Below are 25,313 nucleotides of genomic sequence, written 5' to 3' on the forward strand. Positions count from 1 at the left end.
AAATATCCTGAAGACGACTGGCTATAAAAGTCTGAAGTATAAAACAGAAGTGGAAAGAGGAGCCAAATATTTGAGAGAAATGATACACCCTATCTGAGTAAGTAGTGAATGAGATTACCTTTAGGGCAATCAGAAAATAACCAAACGGCTTGGGAAAACCAAGTTTAAGGGCTAGGCAGAGGAAGATACTGGCAAAAGAGAAAAGGTAGAACAGTTGGAAAAAGAACGGAATAAAAATGTCAGGGAAGTCAAAGGAATAAAGGACTTCAAGAAGGAAGGAGATGTAAATAGGATAAGGATTCAAAAGTATCCAACAGCTTTGGCATTTGATGACCCAAGAAAAGAGTTAAGAATGGTGACAGGTGAAGTCAAATTGCACTTGGTTGAAGAGCTTCAAAACACTAGGCAGAGACAGGATTAAAGGGAGGTGGAGGCACAGTCAAAAAAGTTTACGAGGAAGGAGAAAGTTAATGGGCTATGGGGGGAAAGACTGACAATATAGAAGATAACTAATTAAAAGGTCAATGGAGGGACAGAATCAAAAGCACGGAAACTTGCCTTCACCAGGAGTAGCATAACCCTTTACTGACTAAAAGTGGACTTGATGAGTACAGATGTGGATTATTTCAAAGGCAGAATGCAGGACTTGAAATAGGAATTTGAAGCTGGCACTCACAGGGCCACAATTCCCAAGACTGTAACTTCCATGAGGACAGGAGCTGGTCAGTCTCTTTTCTGATCTATTCCAAACACAGGCAAGGAAGTTACTGAAAATTGAAAAGGGGGAGAGAGGATAGGGGCTTAACAGGAAGAAAGTCTAAAATAGTACCTAAAAATAATTGCATACCACTGACTACTGACAGGTTTAAAAACAGAGAGATGAGGGGCTAGCTACTGTTAGGGACCATGGTTTAGTACTTGTACCAGTTTACATGATTGTAGGACTTTCCAACAGTATTCAGTGCCTCAGGGGGAGAAAAAAGTACAAATACTTGAACTGATTCAGAGTCGGGACTTTTCCAGGTGAAATGAAGAACAGAAAAGCAAAATATTATCAAAATATTATACTGAAAATATTATCAAACAATAATTCTGACCATCTATCATAGATAGCTTTCCCAAATCTGATCGGTAATCAGAAGGATCTGAGAACTTAAAAATTAGATTCCAGGGTCTCATCTCAAACCTGTATCCGTATCTCTGAGGTGCAGAGACTGGTATTTGCTGTGTTCAAAGTGAGCAGGTAAGAGAGGGAAGCTGGGAAGAGGCTGACAGACTAGGGAAAAATTGGTCATAAACTTGAACATCTCACTGATCACGAGGAACAAAGAAGCCAAGAAGTAAGAGAATGAGATATTATTGGCGGAGATCTTATGTAGAATAATTCTGAGACATAGCTCTGTGTGTGGGTGGCTGATGCACAGTAAATGTGACTGGATTTCTAATGCTAGGGTATGGGATTCCTTGATCACCTCTTCTCATGCATGGAAAGGTTGGTTAGATAGGCAAGGAAGGAGGTAGGTATAAGCTTCGAAGGAGAAAGGATTTTAAAAATATTAAGCAGAGATGGTTTGAAAATAGCATCAGAGAACTAGAAAAGTTTCAGTGTTACCTTCCAGACCTAGATAAACTGGAAATGGGAGACTTAGTAGCCTCCAGTCAAGTAGAGCTGCCTTCCTATTCTTTTTTCTTCCTTCCTCCCTCTGTCCCTCCCCCACCCCTCCCTTCCTTTCTTTCCTCCCTCCCTTTCCCTTCCTCCCTTTTCTTTCTTTCTTCTTAAAGATGCTGTTATCACTCTGTTTCCTCTAAGTAGTGGCCACACAATTTGGTCCAAGAACAAAGCTTCAAAAGACACTTAATAAACAGTATTTACTTTTATTAATATTAAGTGAAGAGAAAATATCTATAGTAGTAATAATGCAGCAAATGTTAGGCAAGTAAAAACTGCCATTGAAATTTATGTTTTAGCTTGTAAGTCAAATTCAAATCAGTAATTTATTCAGTTGTTATTGAGCATCTGTTATGTGCCAGGAACTATTCTAGGTACCAGCAATGACAAAACCAAGTCTCTGCCCTCATGGAGAAATAGCCAGGAAGTAAATAAATATATACACAGGTGAGCAAAAGTAAGGTTTACAGTTGTTCGTATGGAAAATAATGCAATAATAAATAAATAATAATATAAGAATGAACTATTTCACATACTCACAACTGTAACCCTACTTTTGCCCATCCTGTAGTATGTCAGATATAGATAACTGCCATGGAGCACATTTTTTAAAGGGAAATGAGAATAAAAGTATTAGACAAGGGAGAGAGACATTGCTATTTTATAAGATGGTTGGGAAAGAATGATTACTAAGAAAGTAACATATGAGGAGAGACCTGAAGGAAGTTAAAGAAATGTTCCTGGAAGAGACAATTCTCAAACCCTTCAGTGGTAAACGTTCTTGGTATTTTATTGGTATTATAGCAGAAGTTCGTACGTGGGAGTCAGATGGGAAGATCATAGATGACCTTACAGGCCACTGTATGGACTTTGACACTGCGTGAAATGGGAAACCACTTAAAGGTCTGGAGTAGAAAGACATGATCTAATGTTTTAATACAAAATAAACTAGATATAAAAGCTCGTATTACCAAAATAGGATCTTTTAAAAAGTAAACACTAATAACCAACTTTTGGCAGTAACTAGGCATACAAAATCTTTTTTTGTCGGTCGAATTCTTAACAATGGTTTTATTAACATTAAGGAAATTAAGTATGTTACTGAAGAAAGCACAAAGTAACTTACCGCAATTTGTCTTTTATCTGTTTCTCCTCTTTTATGATGAAGATCTAAATGAATCAGTTAAGAATAATAAACCTAATACTATTAAACACCATTACAGAATCTCAACTGTTTTTCGGGTTTGGTTTAGAAAATACACAATATTAAATACTTCTTTAACTTACAGAAATGAACTGTTCCAATATCACATGTGGTACTAGTTGAAAGGATACAAGTCAAGTACTCCAAAATGGTAACATCCCATATGTAGTCGTAGTAGGAGTCCATAGCATCATGACTGAAAAACAGCATTTGGTTACTTCCTCTTTCTTAAGCAGAAAAATTGCAACTTCATTTTATTTAAAAAATCATTCATACCTGTTTTGTTCCTGCAGTGATTTAAAGGCTGTTTTGTAGTCAATTTCTCTAAGGAACTGACATAAAATTGCCACCTACATAAACAAATAAAGATTTAAAAATGGTTTCATGTAACTGGTGTCAACAATGACACTCCCGATTTTGGAGGGGAAGTTTTTAATGATCCTAATATCATGAATATATCATTTAAGCGGCTTTGCAGATCACTCTGAGTGGACCAACTCGTATTGATGGCTTCCATCCAATTTTAACTGCAAGCCCAATATTTCCTTCATCAGTGATCTAATGTTTTTAGAGCTGTTTATTTGAATGAGAAGTCGGCAAAAAGCCACTTCAGAAAATTCAAGGGAACAGAAAACTGCCAAACAGAAGAGTCATGGCATTCACGGACACACAGAACATGCTAAAACTGCTCACGGCTGGCAAATACAGCCCATGCTGGCAAAATTTAAGCTGCCAGTCTGCTTACCACAGAAAACAGATCCTTTTCAAGCAGGTACGCAGGTCATAATGCGTATTTCTTTTAAAAACATTTTTAATTTTTAAAAATATAACTCATAAACCATAAAATTCACCATTTTAGAGTATACAATTCAGTGGTTTTTAGTATATTCACAAAGTTGTACAATCATTACCACTATCAAATTCCAAAATATTTTCACCCTCCTTTCCCCTCCCCTCTCCCTGCAAAAATTCCACACCCACTGACAGTCACTCTCCCTCCCTCCCTCCCATCCCTCCTCCCCCCAGTGTCTGGCAACCACTCATCTACATCCCGACTCTACAGACTCGCCTATGCCAAACATTTCATATTAATGGTGTCATATAATAGTCTTCTGTATCTGGCTTTCTTCACTCAACGTAATACGTGTAAGATTCATCCCTGTTTTAGCATGCATCAGTACTTCATTCCTTTTATGGGTGAATAATATTCCACCGCACAGATAATATCAAATTTTGTTTATGCATTCATCAGCTGATGAACACTGTTGTTTCCAACTTTCTGGTAATTATGAATAATGCTGCTGTGAACATTCATGTACAAATTTTTGTGTGGACATGTTTTCTATTTTCTTGGTTATATACCTAGGAGCAGAACTGCTGGATCATATGGTAATTCTATTTTTAACTTTTTTATGATATGCCCAATTGTTTTCCCAAAAAGGTTACCTTATTTTATATTCCTATCAGCGTAATTTCTCCACATCTTTATCAATGCTTGTTGCTATCTGCCTTTGAAGTACAGCCATCTTAGTGTGAAGTGCTATCTTACTGTGGTGTTGAGCTGCATTTCCCTAAAAACTAATGTATATATTTACTCTTAACCATAAGAAAACATACTTGAGAATGCTTCTTTTACATTTAAAAAACAATCTTTTCTCATTCATACTTTCATTTTAGTTGAAATTCTATAAAGTACAAAAAAACCTTAAACAATATGCCAAATTCTTAAATACCATAAATATAAGTAATTAGAAGGAAAATTAAAAACTACTTCCCAGTTCAATGTTTTATATTTACTATAAACTCTAATATACAGGAAAAATAAACCAACATCAAAATAAACTAACCTGTGTGTGGCAATTCAGCAAAGAACAACACTTTATCATTCTTTTTATTACCTATGAAAACAATTCTGATTATTTTAAGAAATTAACAACAATCCTAACAGATGCACCACTTTGATGTGGGATGTCAGCAGTGGGGGAGGTTGTGCATGTATAGGGGTTGTATATTTTTACAAAACTTCTCTCAACCACAGCACAATACACTTTTTTTTAATGTACATATAAAACATTTACTAAGATATACCATAGCTGGTACATAGAGTAATTTTTGCTCAACTTTGCTGTGAATCTAAAACTGTTCTAAAACAAGGTTTATTAATTTAAAAAACTAGTTATTAAAAAATTTTAAATCTTACTTCAAAGGCCATTTATTGTAAGTATTGAAAATGCCATTTATTTTAAATTATGATACTGGTAGACTAAACTAGAGGAAAGAGCAATGCATAGCAACAGAAAAGAAACAAAATTCAAGATTTCAGAGATTGAACCAACATGCCTTGAATGCTAATTGGGTGGTGTGTGGTGTGGGGAGGGTCAGTCAAGAAAAGAACAGGACACTCAGGATTTGGGCTTAGTCAACTCAAACAGTTAAACAAGGATGTTTGGTATTTTGGTGAGCTGTTTGTCTGTCTGTTTTGGAGGAAGCAGACACTAGAAGAGACTAGTAAAGCAAAGGCTGAAATCAGTTTTGGACAGGCTGAGTTTGAGGTGTTTGGGAAAACCAAAGCATCAATGATAGTATAGGCACTAGAAATAGGGAGAGCAATCTTGTCTAAGCAATCAATTCGGGAGTCACCACCAGAAACACAGAAATGAAAACTCACCGAAAAGGGACCCAGAAAGAAGAATATTTAAAAGCAGACAAGGAAAAAAGCCAATAAAAACAATTTACCTGGTCTGTATAAACATCAGGGGGTACAGCCTTATTAAAGAAATCAGAACATACAGCTCCCGCCTGGAGGTAATAGTGAAGAGCTGCTGAATACTGATTTGTTGCTGGAGTAGAAAATGGAGATAAAGAATTACCTTATCATTAGACATATCAGTTGGAAAAACAGACAGAGCCTCTTTCGTGAAAAGTCAGGTATTAATTCACCAGTTAACAAAAGCATATCAAACCATAGACCTAGGGATAATACTTAAATCAATGACAACACTGAGATAAATTGCCTTTATATTTTTTAACTACTTTTGAAATTTGTAATTTGCTTCAGAAATAATCTGGGGGACAGAGAAATAATGTTGGTGAGGGTACAGATAAAATGAGACAGGCATAAGTTAATTACTATTAGAGTGAGATGGCACACACATGTGGATCCACTATATTATCCTCTCTACTCTTAAGAGAATTTCTCTTTTAAAAAAACCAACTCCTAAAAAACTGATCATGAAATGATACCAGTCAGAAATTTTTTTTACCTGTGTAGTAACAGAAATATCAAGTTGGAAAGATCTATCAGTATCCATGTATCACCAACAATACAAATAATTATCAAGAGTGCCTGGACAGCCCAAACTGGTGTGGCTAAGTGGGTGGGCGTTGTCGTGCAAACCTGAATGTGGCTGGTTCGATTCCTGGTCAGGGCACATGCCTGGGTTGCAGGCCAGTCCCCAGTTGGGGCAGTGCGAGAGGCAACCAATCAATGTTTCTCTCACACATTGATGCTTCTCCCCCTCTCTTTTTTCCTCCCTCCCCTTCTCCTTAAAAATAAATAAATAAAATCATTAAAAAAAAAATACCTGGACAGATTTTAGAACCTTTAAATAGCAATTCTGAAAGCTAACTTTAACCTCTTTCCTTCAAACTATTTACCAACTTACCAGATGAATATTCACTATTTAAAAATAAAAACAGAAATAAGGTAGTCAACATAAAATTAAAAGCATCTGAACCAGCCCTGCCTGGTGTGGCTCAGTGGATTAAGTGCTGGCCTGTGAACTGAAAGGTCACCAGTTCAATTCCCAGTCGGGGCACATGCCTGGGTTGTGGGCCAGGTCCCCATTTGCTGGGAGTGTGAGAGGCAACCTATCAATCTCTCTCTCACACATCCATGTTTCTCTCCCTCTTTTTCTCCCTCCCTTCCCCTCTCTCTGAAAACTAATATAAAAAATAAATAAATAAAATCTTTAAAAAGCACCCGAACCAAAGGCTCTCTACACAGAAAAATGCATAATACATATGACAATTAGAGATGTACTCTCTTAATGTCATCTAGGAAGGAGAGGCATCTGTCAAAAACAAGGCAAGTTTAATAAAGTATTGTAATAAAATGTGTAATATACTTATTTTCACTTCTAAAAGTCCCAGAAAACAAAACACAGAGCAACCACACCTCCCACTCACCAAAGTAAATGTCTGCCTGAATAATTAACCAGGAATGGTGGTTTGGGTTTACACTGCGGGCATAGCGGACTAGCTCTTTCACTGTGATTGCTACAGCTTCAAAGTCCACTGACTGGAGGCTGGAAGGAAGACAATGAACATTAATCTCTATTTTAAGAAACAACTTCAAATTCCATACACACATTTATTAAAAACAAAAAGAGCCAAAATTTAGGTGACCGTAAATATGCTAAATATTACTAGGAATAAATATATAAAAACTATCAAAATATCTAAGTCAAAGAAAGTGTGATAAGCTAACTTTTTATAAGGGGTTGAAAATCTGATTTTTGTTTCCTTCCCCCCACCCCCAAAATGCCAAAGAAAGCTGCTATTAAAAAGTATCTTTAAATATTTTATAATAAAAAGCATACAAAAGTGGTAGGATAAACACCTAGCTCCACTTTTTAGGCACAATGTACAGGTAATAAAATTAAAGAGACAGACTCATAAATTTTCCCCAAATGATTTTTAAGTTCTCTTATCTAGAAGCCACCGGAAACAAGAGCTCAAATACTAACAATACTTAAATCCCCCTTGTGGCTTCTTCTGAGAGTAACTAACTCCTCTGAATTAGGTATTTCATTGGCTTCACAGGATTAGGAGCTGCCTGTGGCAAATGTATCATTTAAGCGCATTTGGTAGGAATAAGGGAATCAAAAAGGGAAGAGAACAGGATCAGCTGCTCTGAGCCTAGTTAAACCCAGAGGTCTTGAGATACAGAATTAGAAGACAGAACTGTGCAGATAAAAACCAGGCCAGCACCCAGTTAACGCAGCTGATAGCTTTTAGCTCCCTGGAGCAGTAAGACACAATGATCACATTTTATTTTCTCTAGGTCAATCTACATTAAAGTAATTTTACCATGAAGATAATAGAAAAGCCTACTATGTGCCAGTCCTTATGTTAAACAATTGGCTTAGAAAATGTATTAACTTATTTCATCCTCAAAATTCTGGGAGAGGTACTATTCATCTACTCATTTTTCAGATGAGGAAACTGGCACAAAGTCATACACCTGGTAAGTGGAATGGCTGGGACTCCAATCCTAGGAGTCTGGCTCAGACCCTCTATGGTAAATCATTCTTTTTGTTCATTTATAATAAACACGCACTGAAAATCAATCATTAGTTTACAGTCTAACGATTCAGCCAAAGTAATACCGAAGAGGTGTGACAACCATCAATTAAAAAGGCAAAATGATCTCTACCTGATTCTTAGACTAATAAACTAATTTTATATAAAATCTGTAGTTAGAAAGCTGTGGAACATGCACATTTACTTCATAAAGCAAGGTGCTCCTTTGGAAAAGACTCAGTAAGTGGAGGGAAGGGTCACTAACCCACTTTTGACCCTCCAATCTCCATATGAGATACCTAACTGCTTCTAATCTCAAAGATTGAGATGAAAGCAAATTACTCTTTTTCTGTTGCCTGCTTCCTACCTATTGAAATCTTTTCTTCTTCACAGATGCCACTAAGAGCAATAAAATGAGGCCTAGGACTACATTCAGGCAGAAAGTAAGAAGACTGGGGGTAACAGAGGAAAAGAAAGTAACTTTTTCGAGGAAACAAACATGGACTCTCCTGAATGAGAAGTTACTCACTACATGTAGAAACAGAAAAAATGTAAATGGTTCCTTCCAGAAAAAGAATACTTTTTTGCCCCTAAAAATATTCCCCATCATCTTATTGTGATTCTCAGGTGATAAAAGGAAGGGTGAAGATTTCTTAAAGTCATTAAAGAGCTCCTTAAGGCAACAGAAAGGGTTTGGGAGCCTCTGATAATCACAGAGTTAGATGAGAACTACACAGAATTATTTTTTAAAAAATATTTCATATAGATACTTGTAAAAGACATAATATGCTAGAAACCTAATAAAAAGTCATTCTTTTTAGCCTCAATTTTCTAATTCTACACACTGACAAGGCATCAGGACTACTTAGAAATCTTATCTAAAACTGGTAGACCTCAGCTCTTTCTCAGAGTTATGCCTTATCCATAATTTTCACGGAGATAATCATTGTAATAGAGAAACACAAAGTTGGCTATAGAATGTTAACTTTGTAGCCTTTTAATCAAATTATTCAAAATTACCTATACCAGTCAGGATAGTTCTAAATACAGAAATAATTTAATGAAATGTAAGCCATAATACTTCTTACTTGGGGATGGAGGATGGCCAAATAGAAATATGTTCAGCTGTAATATCATTCACAATGTCCTCCTTTAAAAAAAAACAAACAAAAAAACCCCACTGTGATTTAAATGGAAATTTCTTTCAAAAAATTTTTTAAATGAAATGAAATACTGACCCGAACATTATGAAGTTTCACAAAGAGTGATAAAATAATAGACAAAACCAATGGTTCCTATGAGAAAGAAAACACAGAATCAATCCTTAAATATTATATGTATTTTAATATTTCTCCCATCAACCCCAGAGATACCAAAGATTTTCTTCCAAAAAAAAAAATTCTGAAATTCACCATCTACTTTAGTTTAAAACACACTAAAGATCAACTTTATCTTTAATGATATGGAAGAAATCATGGCACACAATTTACACAAAAATTATCATATAGGTGTCTGGTTTATAATACTCAAATCCTATGATTTCTGAAACTGAGTAAATAGATCTCTTTCCAACAAGTACTTCCAGCTACCTCAAAAAAAAAATGACTTTTATTCCTTAAAATAATAAAAAATGGAATCTAGGTTATGTCCAATAAACACGATATTAACACTATCAAACCAAAATTAAAGCTAGGCTCCACACATCTAGCTCTATCATGCAGGCTTCTTCACAACTTAAAAAATACCTGCTTCTTGTCACCAAAACATAGTTAAGTAAATGCAAAATAAATTTCTCCATTCAGACTATCCCATACTCAACACTGAAGCACATTAACAAATCACCTAAATAATCATTTAAGCACTCAATATTTTATAGTAATATAAGGGGGGCCCCCCCCAAAACTGGAATTATCTTCTGGAGGGTGGGCCCTTTGTAGTACAGGCTGCCCTTGCTAGGTGAGTGTTCTAGGAACCCATCTGTATCAGTGTACCAGCTGGCATTATTGTGAGAGGCTGAGTCTGGCTTCAGTAAATTTTTTTTTAAGATTCTTTCAACAAATTTGCCCGTTTCATGAAGACTATTAAAGAGCACACCTGCCCACACAGTGCTGTGTTCAGCAGTTTTTGACCAAAAAGTGGCATGACCCTCGTGCCCCACCCTCCCTATTCACCTGATCTAACCCCGAGAGACTCTTTTTGCTTTCCCCAGATGGAAAAAGTCCTGAAAGGGAAATGTTTTCCCGATGTAGAAGAGGTGAAACAAAAAATGGCAGAATCAGTAAAAGGCATCAAAACTGACAAGTTCAAAGACTATTTCAAGCAGTGGGGGGGGAGTCTCAATAGATGTATTGCATCAAATGGATAGTACTTTGAAGATGACTGAAGTTTTAAAAATGTAAGAATACATAATTTTTTATAAATAAATTCCAGGTTTTTGGGGGTCCCCCTCGTAGTCTATGAAAATCAGCAATAGTAATTAATTAGATCAACTTTTAATAAAACATACCCGTAGTTTTTTGATAAAAGAGAGCAATTCACTCCTACAAAAAAAATTGTATATACATTAAATATCAGAAATTAAAAATAAAATCAAGAAAGTAAATTATAGGTGAAGCCTTATTCCTAACTCTCCAGTTCTGCATGTATAAAAAGTACAATATTCTATTACCATATTAGTGTAATAAAATTTCTTCTGTTTTAATCACATTGACATCTTCTGTACTATACAACTGTAAGGTTTCATTGATTATGTTAAATGTTCGATAGTCTCTTAAAATAACAAACAAGGTATTTCCAAATGTGGTCATGTCAGCCAAGTCCACCAGATATCAGTACCAGAGAATTCCTACACTGTCCATCTTTATGATATATAAGGATAATGGCAGATGTTCTTGAAATAGTACAAATAGTATAAATAATAATATAACTCAAAAAATAAACTGATCAAAACATACCGATACATTATACCTAATGTAGATTCCCTCTGCTTTATTAAACTAACTCTGCCATCATTTCCTCGTTTGTGTTGACTGGACACACTACAGATCTGAACAACAACTTCCCAAAGGTCTTTAGCAGTCCGTCTACTTTCTTTAGGGCCTGGAAGTTCTTTGATTGTAGCCGCTAAAAGCTGTCCGAGCTGTAACACACACACAAAAACAGAAAACACACGAGATAATCTGTAATGTCATACATGCCAGTACTACTATTAAGGCACACTTAAAGGAAAACGTGTCACGGCCCAAGTGTACCAAGTACAGTATTTTAAGCTGTGCCTCCTATCCAACAACAGAGGAATTTAGAGTTCACTGTCTACTGAAAAATCTGACTCTGATCAGGAAAGAGAATCCTCTGATTTTACAATATTATAAACCTCAATGCTTCTAAACAATTAGTCTAATGAAAACAAAAACAAGTGTAGTGTAATGAGAACAAATAGAGAGAACGCAAAGAGGCTTGTGATTTTTTAAGTGGGGAAAAAACCAAGTTGCCAAATATACATAGTATAATCCTGCTTTAAAAAAAAAAGGTGTGTTAACTGTGGTAAAACCCCAGATATGAGGTTAAAATAGTGCTTAAAAACTTCCAGCCAAGACGGCAGGGAAGGTAAACACAGTACTCACCTCTTCCCACAACCACATCAAAATTACAACTAAACTATAGAACAACCATCATTCAGAACCACCCGAAATCTGGCTGAATGGAAGTCCTACAACTAGGGAATTAAAGGAGAATCCACATCAAGACTGGTAGGAGGGGAAGAGATGCGGGATGAGCTGGTCCCACACCTACATGTGGATAAAAACTGGATGGGATATCTTGGCTGCAGAGGTCCTCCCAGAAGAGTAAGCCCACATGGAGGGACACACCTCATGGCCCAGCCTGGGTGATTGGGAAGGCTGTGCCACTGGACCCTACAGAATACCTACTACATTAGGCCACTCTACCAAGCCTGGGAGAGTAGCAGCTCTAACCAATACAAAGAAACAAACATGCAGGTTGCCAAAGTGAGGAAACAAAGAGACATGTGCCAAATGAAAGAACATAACAAAACTCCAGAAAAAGAACTAAACAAAATGGAGACAAGCAATCTACTAGATACAGAGTTTGAAACACTAGTTACATGGTTACCAACTGAACTTAGCGAAAACCTCAACAGCATAAGAAAGGATCAGTCATAAATGAAGGATACACTAACTGAAATGAAGAATAATTAACAAGGCCTTGGCCCATGTGGCCCAGTTGGTTAGGTATCAACCCACAAAGCAAAAGGTCACCATTGTGACTCCTAGTCAAGGCACATGCCTGGGTTGTGAGCCAGATCTCCAATTGGGGTGCATAAGAAAGGCAAACTGATCGATGCTTCTCCTCCTCTCATTCTCCCTCCCTTCCCCTCTCTCTAAAAAATAGGGGCATGAAAGAGACAACCAACTGATGTGTCTCTCACACATCGATGTTTCTCTCACACATCGATGTTTCTCTCCCTCCCTTTCTCTCTCTAAAAATAAATAAATAAAGTCTTAGAAAAAAAATCCAAAAATATGAAGATAGTGTCAGCAGCCTCTGGGACAACTCCTAGCATACCAACATTCACATCATGGGGATGCCAGGAGAACACAGCAAGAAATTGAAAACCTATTTGAAAAAATAATGACTGAAAGCTTCCCTAACCTCATGAAGGAAATAGACATACAAGTTCAAAAAGCACAGAGAGTCCCAAACAAGATGAACACAAAGAATCCCACACAAAGACACACCACAATTAAAGTGTAAAAGGTTAACGACAAAGAGAATCCTATACAGAGGAGAAAAGCGGTTAGTTACCTACAATAGAGCTCCCATAAGACTGTCAGCTGATATTTCAACAGAAATTTTTCAGGCCAGAAGGGAATGCTAAGAAATATTCCAAGTGATGAAAAGCAAGGACCTACAACCAAGATTGCTCTAACCAGCAACCCTATCATTTAAATCAAAAGACAGCTAAAATACTTCCTGCACAAGAAAAAGCTAAAGGAGTTCACCGCCACCAAACCAGTATTACATGAAACATTAAAAAGTTCTTCAAGAAGGAATAAAGAGGTAAGAAATATGAACGATAAAATGGAAATAAATATGTATCCATCAACAATTGAATTAAAAAAGCTGAACGAACAGCCCTGGCTGGTATAGTTCAGTGGACTGAATGCAGGCTGCGAACCAAAAGGTCGCTGGTTTGATTCCTAGTCAGGGCACATGCCTGGGTTGTGGGCCAGGTCCTCAGCAGGGGGCGTGCGAGAGGCAACCACACTTTGATGTTTCTCTCCCTCTTTCTCCTTTCCTTCCCCTCTCTCAAAAAAATAAATAAGTAAAATCTTAAAAAAAAAGAGACAGAATCAGGCACATCAAACTTACAGAAGTAAAAAGACTCTAAAGAAGGGTGACAAGGTGCTCAAATGAAAAACAGGCACCACCAGTTCACACCCAGGTGTACCTGTGTATTCTAGCACTTTAATACTGAAGTTTGGTTTGTTCATTCAAAGCAAGAAAAGCTGGCTCACCTCTCATTAGCTTAGGATTATACCAAAATTTTATGTTAACTACAAAATTTTTGCTTGCATTCTTATTGAACCAGAGTATTAGAAAAAAATATTACAGAAGGCAAACTCCAGTGCCTGAGTTATCAAAAAACTGTACTTTAAACTACAAACCAATGAACATTTGTCCAATCTTAAACTGTATCCCAGAAATTTGACAAGTTGCTTAAGTAGTAGATCTAAAAAAAAAATTAGGGCCCTGGCTGATGTGGCTCAGTTGGTTGGGGCGTCACCCCATAAACTGATCAAGGCACATGCCCGTGTTGTGGGTTTGGTCTGCCGTCGGGGTGCGTATGAGAAGCAACCAATTGATATTTCTCTCTCACACCAGTGTCTGTGTCCCTCTCTCCCTCCCTTCCCCCCTCTCTCATGCCCTTGGTTAAGGACTAGGAGAAAAAAATAGGTCCAATAATTTCACCCTGGTAATTCTTTTATTTAGATTAAACATGAATTACCTTTACATATGGATTATTCTGAAGCAGAAAGGCAGGAACTTGAAGTGTGAGGTATTCATTTTCCTTCCAGTTTAACATAAAAGCAACACACTCCTCAGCAATAACTTGACGAAGAGGAATATCTAAAAAACAAAAATGAAAATAGTTGGAATTACCATCATAACTTGAGAACATAGCAAAATCTGCTCAAATTTCAGTTAAACATATTAAAAACAACGGTTATAGGTGAAAAATAGAAAGATATTATCTTACACTCTTCTCTATAAAGTTCAAGGTTTCCGTATAGACTGCCACAGTCCCCACTATTAATCAACAATAGTATGCTTTTAAGAACACCTCAGATGTTCAACATTCTGTGAACATTTATAATTCAAATGAGCATCAGAGAATAAACACACAAATGAAGCAAGTACAAAATGGTATGGTATAAACTTCTAGTACTTTTAAACAACAGAAATCGCTAAACCATATAGTAAAAATGTAACAAATCTATCATTTCAGTAATTTTTCTGATTAAAATGTAATAGACAAGTCATACACTCTTTTGAAATATATTACCATGCCAGAAACAACTGTTCCAAACACCCTTTGAAAAATTATTAAATGTACCTTAATATTCAATATGTGAATTTTTATAGCTCAAAGTATATAATATTCAGGTTTCAATGTACTGCAGCAAAAAGAAAAAGAAATCCCAATGAATGCTACAGAACAATGTTAAAACTTTAAATGGGAAGGGATATGAAACCTAAGTGACTATATTTTTCATTCTTTCTAAAAAGACTGTGCCTGTGGCTACTTAATTGTTTATATCTCATCTTATTTTTAAAAAGGATATGAGATGACAGAAAGCAGTACAGGAACACAGCAAAATAAAAATACATTACTTAAACTATCTTCTTAAAAAGGGAATGAAGACAATGAAACTAGTATCCCAAATGCATGCATGTCACTGGGTGCTATATGGTTTGCCAAAGGAAGGCTACACAGCAATTGGCTCCCATTTTTGAATTATGTAATGGGCACTCCCCATCAGTAACACAACCACGGCTCTTAAAAGATGATTCAGAACCTAGAGATTGGAGTACTGATACAGGCTGAGAGGCAGTGATACGAGGAGTAAATTTCCCTCTAGGCACCTGCAATACAATGATTCATTATCAAAAAGTATAGTCATATATACTGTAACGGACAGCCACAGAAGGCCTAACGTTCAATTTTGTTGAACTCCAAGGAACATAACAAGAACAAGTGTTTCAACAGAAAGTTGAATACCTTTTTAATACCTTTTAATAAAAAGGTATTAAAAGTTAGGGGATCTCTCCCAAAAGAGATGGTATTAGAATAATTAATCTGCAGCTTTTAATTACATTATAACTGAAAGGTTGGATCTGTTGTCAGTTAAGATCACTTCTTATTCCTGATAAAAGGCCAGGTCAACCCATGTAAAAGTGAATTTCCTTCTGTGTTCCACAGAGGGCAGGCATCTAACTCATTCAAAATTGGCCCTTTGTCACCAGGGAACAATTTTTTTTTCCTTAAAAAGGGAGGGAGGAGTAGTTCCTGAGAAGCAAGAGCTGCCAGGCAGCTCAGCTTCACAAAGGCTCTCAGAGAGCATGGAGGCCTACAGAAACCGTGTCTGCCCCACCACTGAGATGCCCAAGAGGAGATCCCGGAGGTTGCTGGCTAAACCTGCTCCTGAAAAAGTGGAAACAAAGTAAAAAAAAAAAAAAAAAAAGCAGCAGGGAAGGATAAATCTTCAGACAAAAAAGTGCAAACAAAAGGGAAAAGGGAAACAAAGAGAATACAGGCCGAAGTGGTTAACCAGGAAATTAAAGATGATCTACCTGGGGAAAAACGTACAAACTAAAAACGAGGCAAATCCAACCTCTGATGAAGCAGGAGAGAAAGAAGCCAAGTCTGTTTAGTATCACACACCATGTCTTATATGTGGTCCATCTTCCTTCTTGTACAATCAAAAGTAGTATTTTTGCCCTGGCTAGTGTGGCTCAGTGGACTGAGCACCAGCCTGCGAACCAAAGAGTTGCAGGTTCAATTCCCAGTCCAGGGCACGTGCCTGGGTTGCAGGCCAGGTCCCCAGCAGGGGCATGCGAAAAGCAACCATACATTGATGTTCCCCTCCCTCTCTTTCTCCCTCCCTTCCCCTCTCTCTGAAAATAAATAAAACCTCTTTTTTTAAGTAATATTTTTATTAACTGTTTTGGAAATGCAAGTTTTTAGTAGCTCTAGAAACATTTCTAAGGAGGTAATTTCACATCATCCCAATTTTTAAGTGTAAATGCTTTTTTAAAAGAAGTTAAATCATTTACTTGTTTTTTTTTTTGTACAACCAGAAAATAGTGAGATATTGAATATGGGAGACTCTGTTTTGGATATAAGCTTAACATTCCACAGATGGGGGTAGTTTTTATGACCTATAATACAAAGCATAAAAAATGGCAATTGGGAGTCAGTCATGCATTTAATATGTCTTGTACATCTTAAATTACTTCTATTACCATGTTTTTGCTAAAACTGTTTCCTAAAGAAAACCACTCCTTGATGCTGGCTCTCCCTCTCAGAATTTTGCACACTCTGTAACATCTTTAGTGTGGCAGCCCAGTTTTCTCCTAGCAACTTTTTCAGTATGCTGTGAAAGACTGAAAATCTGATTATGGTAAGTTGTGAATTAGTGGGACTTTGATGTAACAGCATATCAACATTGAAAGATACTGGTACTTGATACTCTATTAAGGAAAATGAGCCTCCAAATTTTAAGCTGGAAAGTTACTGCACTAACTAGAAAAAATCACAACTACATGACTTTTTTAGGTTTTTGGTATGTGTGTTAAGAGCAGTCTACAAATGGAAATGTCTGCGTACTTATCCCCAAAACAATCAATAAAATCTCAATTAGAAAAATAAAAGAGGGAGGAGAAGGTGACAGAAGACACGTTTATACGCTTCCCCCAATTCTGACCCATGGAAAGACCATCCTACCAACTGCACCTCGCACCGTGGTACTGGAATGCAGAGCTGTTAGAGCACCAGGGCCAGGAGTCCAGGCTACACTCAGGTAACTCAGTCTGGAACTGAGGCTCAGTCAAAGTCAAAGACAAGGAACTGTGCCTTTGGGGGGAAAATTTTTTTATTCCTCCTAAGAACACATTACATCCTTTCCTTCTCATTTTAAACACTGTTTATAACACAAGCTATGGGACAAGCAGCTAAACAAGCCACTGGGAATTTACATAAGTTATGTGCATAGCTATGTATGAGTCTGAGACCAAAACAAAGTAATATGAACTCCAAACTATTTAAATGCCATAAGGTATAATTAAATGCCAGGTACATTACAATTATTTAGAGGCATTTCCAGCCATTTCAAAGAGTAAGAGCAAAGGCTTAAGTTGGGCTGATGGATTCAAATGACTGCATGACTGTGGCCAAATTCCTTATCCTCTCTGCACCTCAGTTTCCTGGTTTACAAAATGGGAATAACTGGCCACTTCACAGAGCTGCCATGAGGACTAAACGAGCCTAAGAGCACCTACGCTCTTAGAACAGTATCTGACATGTAGTTAGCATTCAATAAACGTCAGGGTTTTTCGATTCCTTTTGCTTTTAATTTTTGAGAAACCATGTAGGGAAACCCAACCCTTTACCAGAACACATACACACCGAATCTACATGTGTTGACATATGTAAACACATGTGACATACATTGGCCGACATATGCTATGTCAGTCAACAGTCACTGCCAGCACATTAGACCAATTCTCATGATACTGTTTTATTAAAGCTCAAAGGTATTCTACCCATAGAGTGCTAAAAAGTTGTAATTTCCGCTATAAACCAGAATGTAATAATAATTAAATTCATTCAAAAGACACCAGAGGTCCAGCAGCCATTTCTGTTCTAGCACGTTATCAGCACCTTCCTTTACACTTCAATTTTACTGTTTACAACATTAAATGTGTACAGTATGATCACTCTATTATTAAAACATGTAGAATTTTAAAAATAAAATAAATGTAAAATTAAGAAACTGCTTTAAGCAAGATTTATATATAACATGGTGATAATTTACATAAGGTCCTTTTCATAGTAAGACATTTACATTCAGAATTGGACACACAAGGAATAAAGTGACCACAAGTGAACTGCTGCCCAGTGGCAATCACTGAGGGCTTTCTATGATGGTAATGAGGGCATAGACCTTCAACGTGTACCTTCAAGCACACCAACTCTGTTAACTGAGTATCTTCAAACTGCAATGTAGTTTCTGTAGTGTAGTGTCCCCTCAACACTCATATCCACCTGAAACCTCAGAATGTGACCTGACTTAGAAATAGGGTCTTTGCACATGTCCTGAGTTAAGGCAAGGTCACAGTGCATTAGGACAGACCCTAAAGTCCAATGACTGGTACCTTGTAAGAACACAGGAGACCGACAGACAGACAGACAGACAGACACACACACACACACACACACACACACACACAGGAATGCCATATAAAGAAAGAGGCAAAGGCTTGAGTGACAAAGCTACAAGCTAGTAAGAGGCAAAGGAGGATTCTTCCCTAGAGCTGTCAGAAGACGCATGGCCACGCAGACACCTTGATTTCAGACATCTAGTCTCCAAACGATGAGAGACTATATATTTCATGGTTTTAAATCATTTGTCTGTGGTACTCTGTCATAGCAATCTTAGGAAATGAATAGTTCCCTCCATTTTCCCCAATGTTCTCAAGTGAAGTCTGTATCTGAATTTTGTTTTAGAAGAGAGATATCATTTTTACAGATGGTAAAAAGTCAAGTAAATATTCTTTTAGACTTTCCCCACAGTTACTTGAGTAATGAATTTATGAAATGTAGCCTTGTGAAACAGTCTTACCGGGAAGCCTCATTTCCAGATACCCTCGCACCCTACTAATAAGATCAGAAGGAGGTCTCTCTCCTGATTGCCCTGTTCCAGCTTCATGTGTATAAATATCCAAAAGCAGCATCTCATTCAGCATGACCTGACGAAGTTTTGGTGAGAACTCTGTTACCAACTCCAAACAAGCAGCAAATAGCTGTTTAGCATGAGAAAAGTCCTATTAAAAAAAAATAACAAAATAGCCTGGATCACCTTTCCTCTTGAGTAAAGGACATATATAATTTTATGAGCACACAGCAAAGAGAAAAATTAATTCAAATGATTAACACTAATCATCTCAAGGAATGAGGCTAAATTATCTTGTTCTTTAGTATCTGTACATTATTGATTTATTCTAATAAATAATTCTTTCCTAATTTTTTAAAAAATCCAATAATCAATATAAAACACATGCCATGTTACTAAACAAGTTTTACAAAAATTACAAAACAAAAAGTTTTAACATAAATTATATGTATTATATGCATATATTATACAGGTACAAAATTCCATGGTAAGCATGCTTCTCTACCCACCTAGATATATTCAGAATTAGACCTTACATCCTTCAGCAAGGTTCCACATTCTAAAATCTCTGCACATAACACTATTAATCTACATAATTGGCTAATAAATCAAATCAGCTACAATCCAAGCCTCTGCCTACACATCTAATTTTTCCAAAGAGTAGTCTTCCCTTGTTACTCTCTTCCCCCAGGCCTCCTTCAGTCCTACAGTCTGGCTTCTATTCCCCCACCCCACATCATAATGAAGAAATAGCTCACTAAACAAAGATCTCCTAGCTGTCCAATCTACTGAACACTTTTCAGTTACCTTACTGAACAACTTCTAGACACACTCTATTATGAATCCTCATAGACCTGGTCCCCATACCTATCACACCACTCTTTCCTAGACACAATGTTGCACCCCCAGCCCCTGTATATTCTTCCTGGGTGATCTTTGATGACTTCCAAATCTGTTGTTATCTACAGCCCAGACCACCACCTAAGCTTCAGGCTCATGTGTCCAATTACAGGCCCAAATTAAATACTGTAAAAATGATCTCATAATCTGCCCTTCAGAAATGTTTGTCTTTGCATATTGACTTCTTGGCACTCCGTCTGTTCTCTGACACCCAAAGCAGAAACCTGAGCATCATCCTTGACCCTTTTTCTTCCTCTTGCCTTCCACAGCAAATCATTTAGCAATCAATTCTAGATTTTACCTCTCAAAGATTTCTCTAATATGTTCTCTTCTCTCTACCCTTTCCAGCACTTGTGCCCCTTACTAGCTCTGTGACCTTGAACAATTTAATGACTGAGTCTCTTGGTTTCTCCCTATAAAAATGAGAAAAACACCTTCTGCACAGTTGGGGTGTTTGGTTTTTTTTAAGAAACAATGAATATGAAAAGTGCAGAACAGGCTCTGAACTCAATAAATGTTAGTTATTGTAGGAGTAGAAAGAAAAGTTCCCAATGAGTTCCCAAATGCTCCCTATTATAAACTTCACCTATTATAAGCCTCGTCATCTGCCTCACCTCACATAACAGATATTTGCACACTGCTTCCACTCTACTCCGATACCATCCTATTTCTTACTTTTGAGCTCTCCCTCATGCATCAACCTCTTCATCTAGCCAACTTACCTTAGCTAGCTAACTTAGCCTCAAGTTCAGCACCGGATTTCTGCCTTCCAAATGCTACCCTCAACCTTCCTATAGAATTTACTGTACTATTACTTGTGCAATTATACTCTTACATCATTTAACATCTCATCTATGTATCAACTTTCCAAATAGACTGCTAACTCCTTACGTAAAATAAGTTACGAGAGTAATTTTAAGGGATTTTGTTTTGTTTTTATAGCTTGGAACAGAATCTTTAATAAATAAATCCTAAAGGATACAAATAGTAACTTTTCATGTCCTCTAGTATTTAAAAAGGAATAAAGCATTATCTGTATGTCCAAGACCAGTTTGGTACACTTATGAGGGTAAAGAAAAAAAGAACAAACCAAAGTACATTTTCCAATACTGTTTTAAGCCTATGACTATTGTTTTAAAATAAGGAATATACATATAACAGCCCCGGCCGGGAGGCTCAGTTAGTTGGAGCATTGTCCCATACATCAAAAGGTTGCGGGTTCAATCCCTGATTGGGGCAAGTAGGGGAAGCAACCGATTGATGTTTCTCTCTCCCTCCCTCCCTCCCCACCTTTCTCTCTAGAAAATAAACAAACATATCCTCAGATAAAGATTTAAATTTTTCAAAAATGGAATACATAACACATTCTGATTCTTGACTTTCATACTAAAATTAGTATATTCTTTTATTTTTTTTTAAATCCTCACCTGAGTTTTCTTTTTTTTAATTGATTTTAGAGAGAGAGAAATATCGATGTGAGAAACATTGAACCCTTGCCTCCCGTACACACTCTGACTGAGGATCAAACCCGTAACTTAGGTATGTGCTGTGACCAGGAATTGAACCCACAACATTTTTGGTGTATGGGACGATGCTCCAATCAAGTCATCTGGCCAGGGCAATAGAGCATATTCTTTACCAGTAGTTGATGTACACTTTTACTCACCTTAACAGTACTGCAGTGTAAACCTTTGGCCATGAGGATATACACCAAATCCCTTGTTAGACTATCTTTAATTCCAAGGATAACACCACTATAGACAGAAGGTACTTCCCACTAGAAGAAATAAAAATATATAAATATACACATTTAGAGAAAGCCAAATCTAGATAAGAATCTTTCAATAATCTTCAATTAAAGAATCATTCAAAGGTCATTTAAAAAAAAATAAAAGACAGCCATAATGAAATGCTAATCAAAATTAAAATATGATGAGCCAGTAATAAATATTTTAATTGAGCCAGTAATAAATATTTTAATTGAGTGGGAGTTTCTGAAGGATATAGAAAAAATGGAAGAAAATAAGAGTGTATGAATGAACTTATGTAATCTTCACAACAATACAATGAAATAGGTAGTTATCCCCCTTTTATAAATAAAAAAACAGGCACACAGATGTTAAATAATTTGCTCAAGATTGTACAGCAAATAGTTCCGGAACTGGGCTTTAAACTCAGGCAATCAGTATCAGAACTCCCTCTTAAATATTATGCTATACTTCCTCATGTATAAAAATGAACACTAATGGCAATGTCAATACTAATGAAGCCCAACTAATGTTCGCAGCAATTTTCTATTTCACTGCACTTGCATGTTCAAGTCCCATAAAACAGACATAAATTTCTGATGCTTTATTACTACATTTTCAGCAGAGGAGGAGTATACAGCTATCGGAAGCACTCCCATATTACTCTAATTTCTTCTTTCTCTGTGGGCTATTTCCCTTGTATTTCTAGCTACGTTCCACTGAAATGGTGTTTCAAAGCTATTTTCATTTGTACTTCCATGCAGGAAAGTTTTTAAATAACCTCAGAAACAAGTAAATGCATGAGCTGGGTGTTTGGGTATTATTTTTTTAAATCCGGGATTAATTTAATTTTAAGAATGCAAGCTATTGATTCACTCTTCTCAACTGGACAGTCTACCTGTAGTATAACCATCAGGTAAAAACATACCTCTCTACAACCTCATGGTCCCAAGATTTTTAAAAAAACTACTTCACAGAAAAGAAAAAAAGAATATAAAAAGAGCCTCAGAAATACACGAACAGGCAAAAATATAAGGGAAAAGAACATGTAGTTCTGACTTTAAGAAACTGCAAGGAAACTGGTCTGCAGAGAAAAATGTACATCACAGAAAGTCAGGCGTGAAGAGTTTAGAGTAGGAATTTACATGGCTTGCATCTCCACTAATTCCTGAATAAAAAGGACATCTTCAGTCCTTATACGTCAAGGCTCAGACACTTGGTTCTGTTCCTTACTTACATCTAGCCTTTCCTTAAATGAGTCTGAAGAACTTAGGGATGTAATATTAAGAAAAATAAAATAAGCCCTCACAATACTGCCCTTTCAGTAGCTACTTTACAGCTTTGTTACTAGTAAACACCTAAAGAAAATCTCAATGTTAGTCTGTGGCTTTGCTGAATCAAGTCCCCCAAGTTAATATTTAGAAAACACCCGTGGGCTAGCATTGTGGATGGAACTATTATAGAGGGATGGCTGAATAATCCTGGGGTGGAGAAGGGAATAAAGGGGAGTCTAAAATCACAAGTGCACACCCCTGTCCTTTTGGAGCCACACTTCCTTCAGGGTCCTCAACATTGTAAGTGTTCCCTGCCATTTGCCCCACTTGTATTACTATCTTCTGACACAGATAACCAAAGGTTCATTGGGATTCCAGGAGAAATCAGCTATCTTGACAGTGTGACCACCATGAATTAACTCCAGTGGCGAGTCTTCTGCATCTTCCAGCGTTCCTCTCCAATTTGACTTAAATCCCAGACATTGAGTTTGCAATCAGTACCACTGAAGGCCTCTCACTGTGGGGCAATCACTGACCCTGGAATATTTCATCCTTATTTTATTGAAAGGAATGCAACTTAAATTTCAGATTTCTCAGATCCCACAAGGCCAACAGTCTTTATCAGCTGACCCTGTGGCAAGAATGAACTCACTACAAGAAACAAAAGGGAGAATTCTAAGCATCAACTGAGCAGCTTGATCTGGAAGTATTGTTTGAATGAGTGCCCCAGATCATAAGCTTCTGATCATGAGGAAATGACCCAAACAGAGACTTATGGCGCAGATGCCAGGAAACATCTCCTGCTACTGCTGTTGCTCTGTGAAGATGATCCTCACAGCCACAACTTTCCTTCCTTTAGAACAGCACTGATGTCCCACAGGAAGATGGTGCGGTCCTCTAAACACTAAGTAAGTGCCCAGTGAGATTTGGTTTCCAAGAAAGCCCATAGCCTTCCCTCTGAGGTCCATGAACATTCAAGTCTGGGTTGCACTGTCCAGAATGATCTGGTTTAGAAGGATGTTTTGTATAGTCAGAAACAAGAACATCACATGCAGGGATTCTCTGCCATATAATATGACCTGTTTACTTCTCTTTCGTGGCTGATCTTGATTTGTTTCAATTTTCCTACTAACAGAGCCCAAACCTCCAAGTCCTCCCTTCTCACTATCATACTGTGAAGCATCAAACTGAGCATCATCACTAAGGAGCTGTACACTGGTTATCACAAGGTGGTTTTGTTCATCCAATGTGTGTGTCCCGGGACAAGTCAACGAATGCTGAAATTTTTCCCTTCTAGGCTGGTTACACCTGGAAGCCACTGTGCAGTTACGCTGGGCCACTCCAGAGTATGGGTTGTCACCACATCATAAAGAAAAGGGATGCTCTTTTTCCATGTCTTGTATGCTTCACTGATCACATGTTCTTCTACTGCATCATCGAAGGCTTCTTCCTCGTCAGCCACAGCGGGCAGGCAAGCCCAGGGGGATCCCAGAGTCTAACACTGCGGGAGGGCTGGAGAGGGTGAGGGCACTCATTCTGCCTACCTGGGTGTTTCTAAAAGAGTATCTAAAGCCCAACGTGTCTATAAAGAGGTTTTAATGAACTAGTTCCAAGCTGTAGGCTTTAGACCTTAAGAAGGTATCAAAAAACAAAAACAAAAGTACTCTATGAAGCACATAGCAAGTATTAGCTACGCTGCATAAAAAATATACCTTACACATATAATTACAACTATATTTAAAATGTATGCAAATGCAGTAACAAAAAGTGGAATATAAACTTATTGTTAGAGGTTACCAATTTAATAGTATCCTTTTTGACATTTTTTATTTCTCTGTCTGTAGATGTTCAAAGTGCAGTTATTGTCATGTGAAGGTCCTAAAATTATTGACCATAAAAAGGAGTCTTTATTCTCAAAAAGGTCAGGCAACAACTCTTCCATTAAACTATATCAGAAAACAAGGATAATTTTTTTTATCTGTTTAATGCTACTGAATTGTTCACTTTAAAAAAAATTTTTTTAAGATTTTGTTTATTATTTAGAGAGAAGGGGAAGTGAGGGAGAAAGAAAGGGCGATAAACACAGATCATCTGCCCCAATCAGCGGCCTGGCCTACAACCCAGACATACGCCCTGACCAGGAATCGAACTGCTGACCTTTCAATTCCCAGTCCAGTACTTAGTCCACTGAGTCACACCAGTCAGGGCCTTATCTGTTCTTGACAGAGGGTTTCTTAC

At 37.2% G+C, this 25,313-nt stretch overlaps 1 protein-coding gene and 1 pseudogene across 6 annotated transcripts in view; both read right to left on the reverse strand.

The window, feature by feature from the left end:
* INTS8 (integrator complex subunit 8) overlaps nucleotides 1-25,313 on the reverse strand; it is a 46,921-nt gene that overhangs the window by 1,403 nt on the left and 20,205 nt on the right. For 2 of the 6 annotated variants that reach the window (XM_024572057.4, XM_024572055.3), the window contains 13 exons: nucleotides 21,720-21,830; nucleotides 19,103-19,304; nucleotides 14,206-14,327; nucleotides 11,132-11,316; nucleotides 10,684-10,717; nucleotides 9,416-9,472; nucleotides 9,266-9,327; nucleotides 7,062-7,180; nucleotides 5,610-5,713; nucleotides 4,721-4,771; nucleotides 3,150-3,223; nucleotides 3,005-3,069; nucleotides 2,796-2,839 (listed from right to left, as the gene is read on the reverse strand). In XM_024572057.4, coding sequence (XP_024427825.1) covers nucleotides 2,796-2,839; nucleotides 3,005-3,069; nucleotides 3,150-3,223; nucleotides 4,721-4,771; nucleotides 5,610-5,713; nucleotides 7,062-7,180; nucleotides 9,266-9,327; nucleotides 9,416-9,472; nucleotides 10,684-10,717; nucleotides 11,132-11,316; nucleotides 14,206-14,327; nucleotides 19,103-19,304; nucleotides 21,720-21,830 — 1,230 coding nt within the window. Of the gene's footprint in view, nucleotides 1-676; nucleotides 768-2,795; nucleotides 2,840-2,956; nucleotides 3,070-3,149; nucleotides 3,224-4,720; nucleotides 4,772-5,609; nucleotides 5,714-7,061; nucleotides 7,181-9,265; nucleotides 9,328-9,415; nucleotides 9,473-10,683; nucleotides 10,718-11,131; nucleotides 11,317-14,205; nucleotides 14,328-19,102; nucleotides 19,305-21,719; nucleotides 21,831-25,313 lie in introns of all 6 variants that reach the window. The other 4 variants (XR_006652841.3, XM_045181464.3, XM_045181465.3 and 1 more) reach the window with 4 other exon arrangements.
* On the reverse strand, nucleotides 22,812-24,796 carry LOC112315608 (histone-binding protein RBBP4 pseudogene; annotated as a pseudogene).

Source organism: Desmodus rotundus, chromosome 8 (assembly GCF_022682495.2).
Source record: "Desmodus rotundus isolate HL8 chromosome 8, HLdesRot8A.1, whole genome shotgun sequence".
NCBI lineage: Eukaryota > Metazoa > Chordata > Mammalia > Chiroptera > Phyllostomidae > Desmodus > Desmodus rotundus.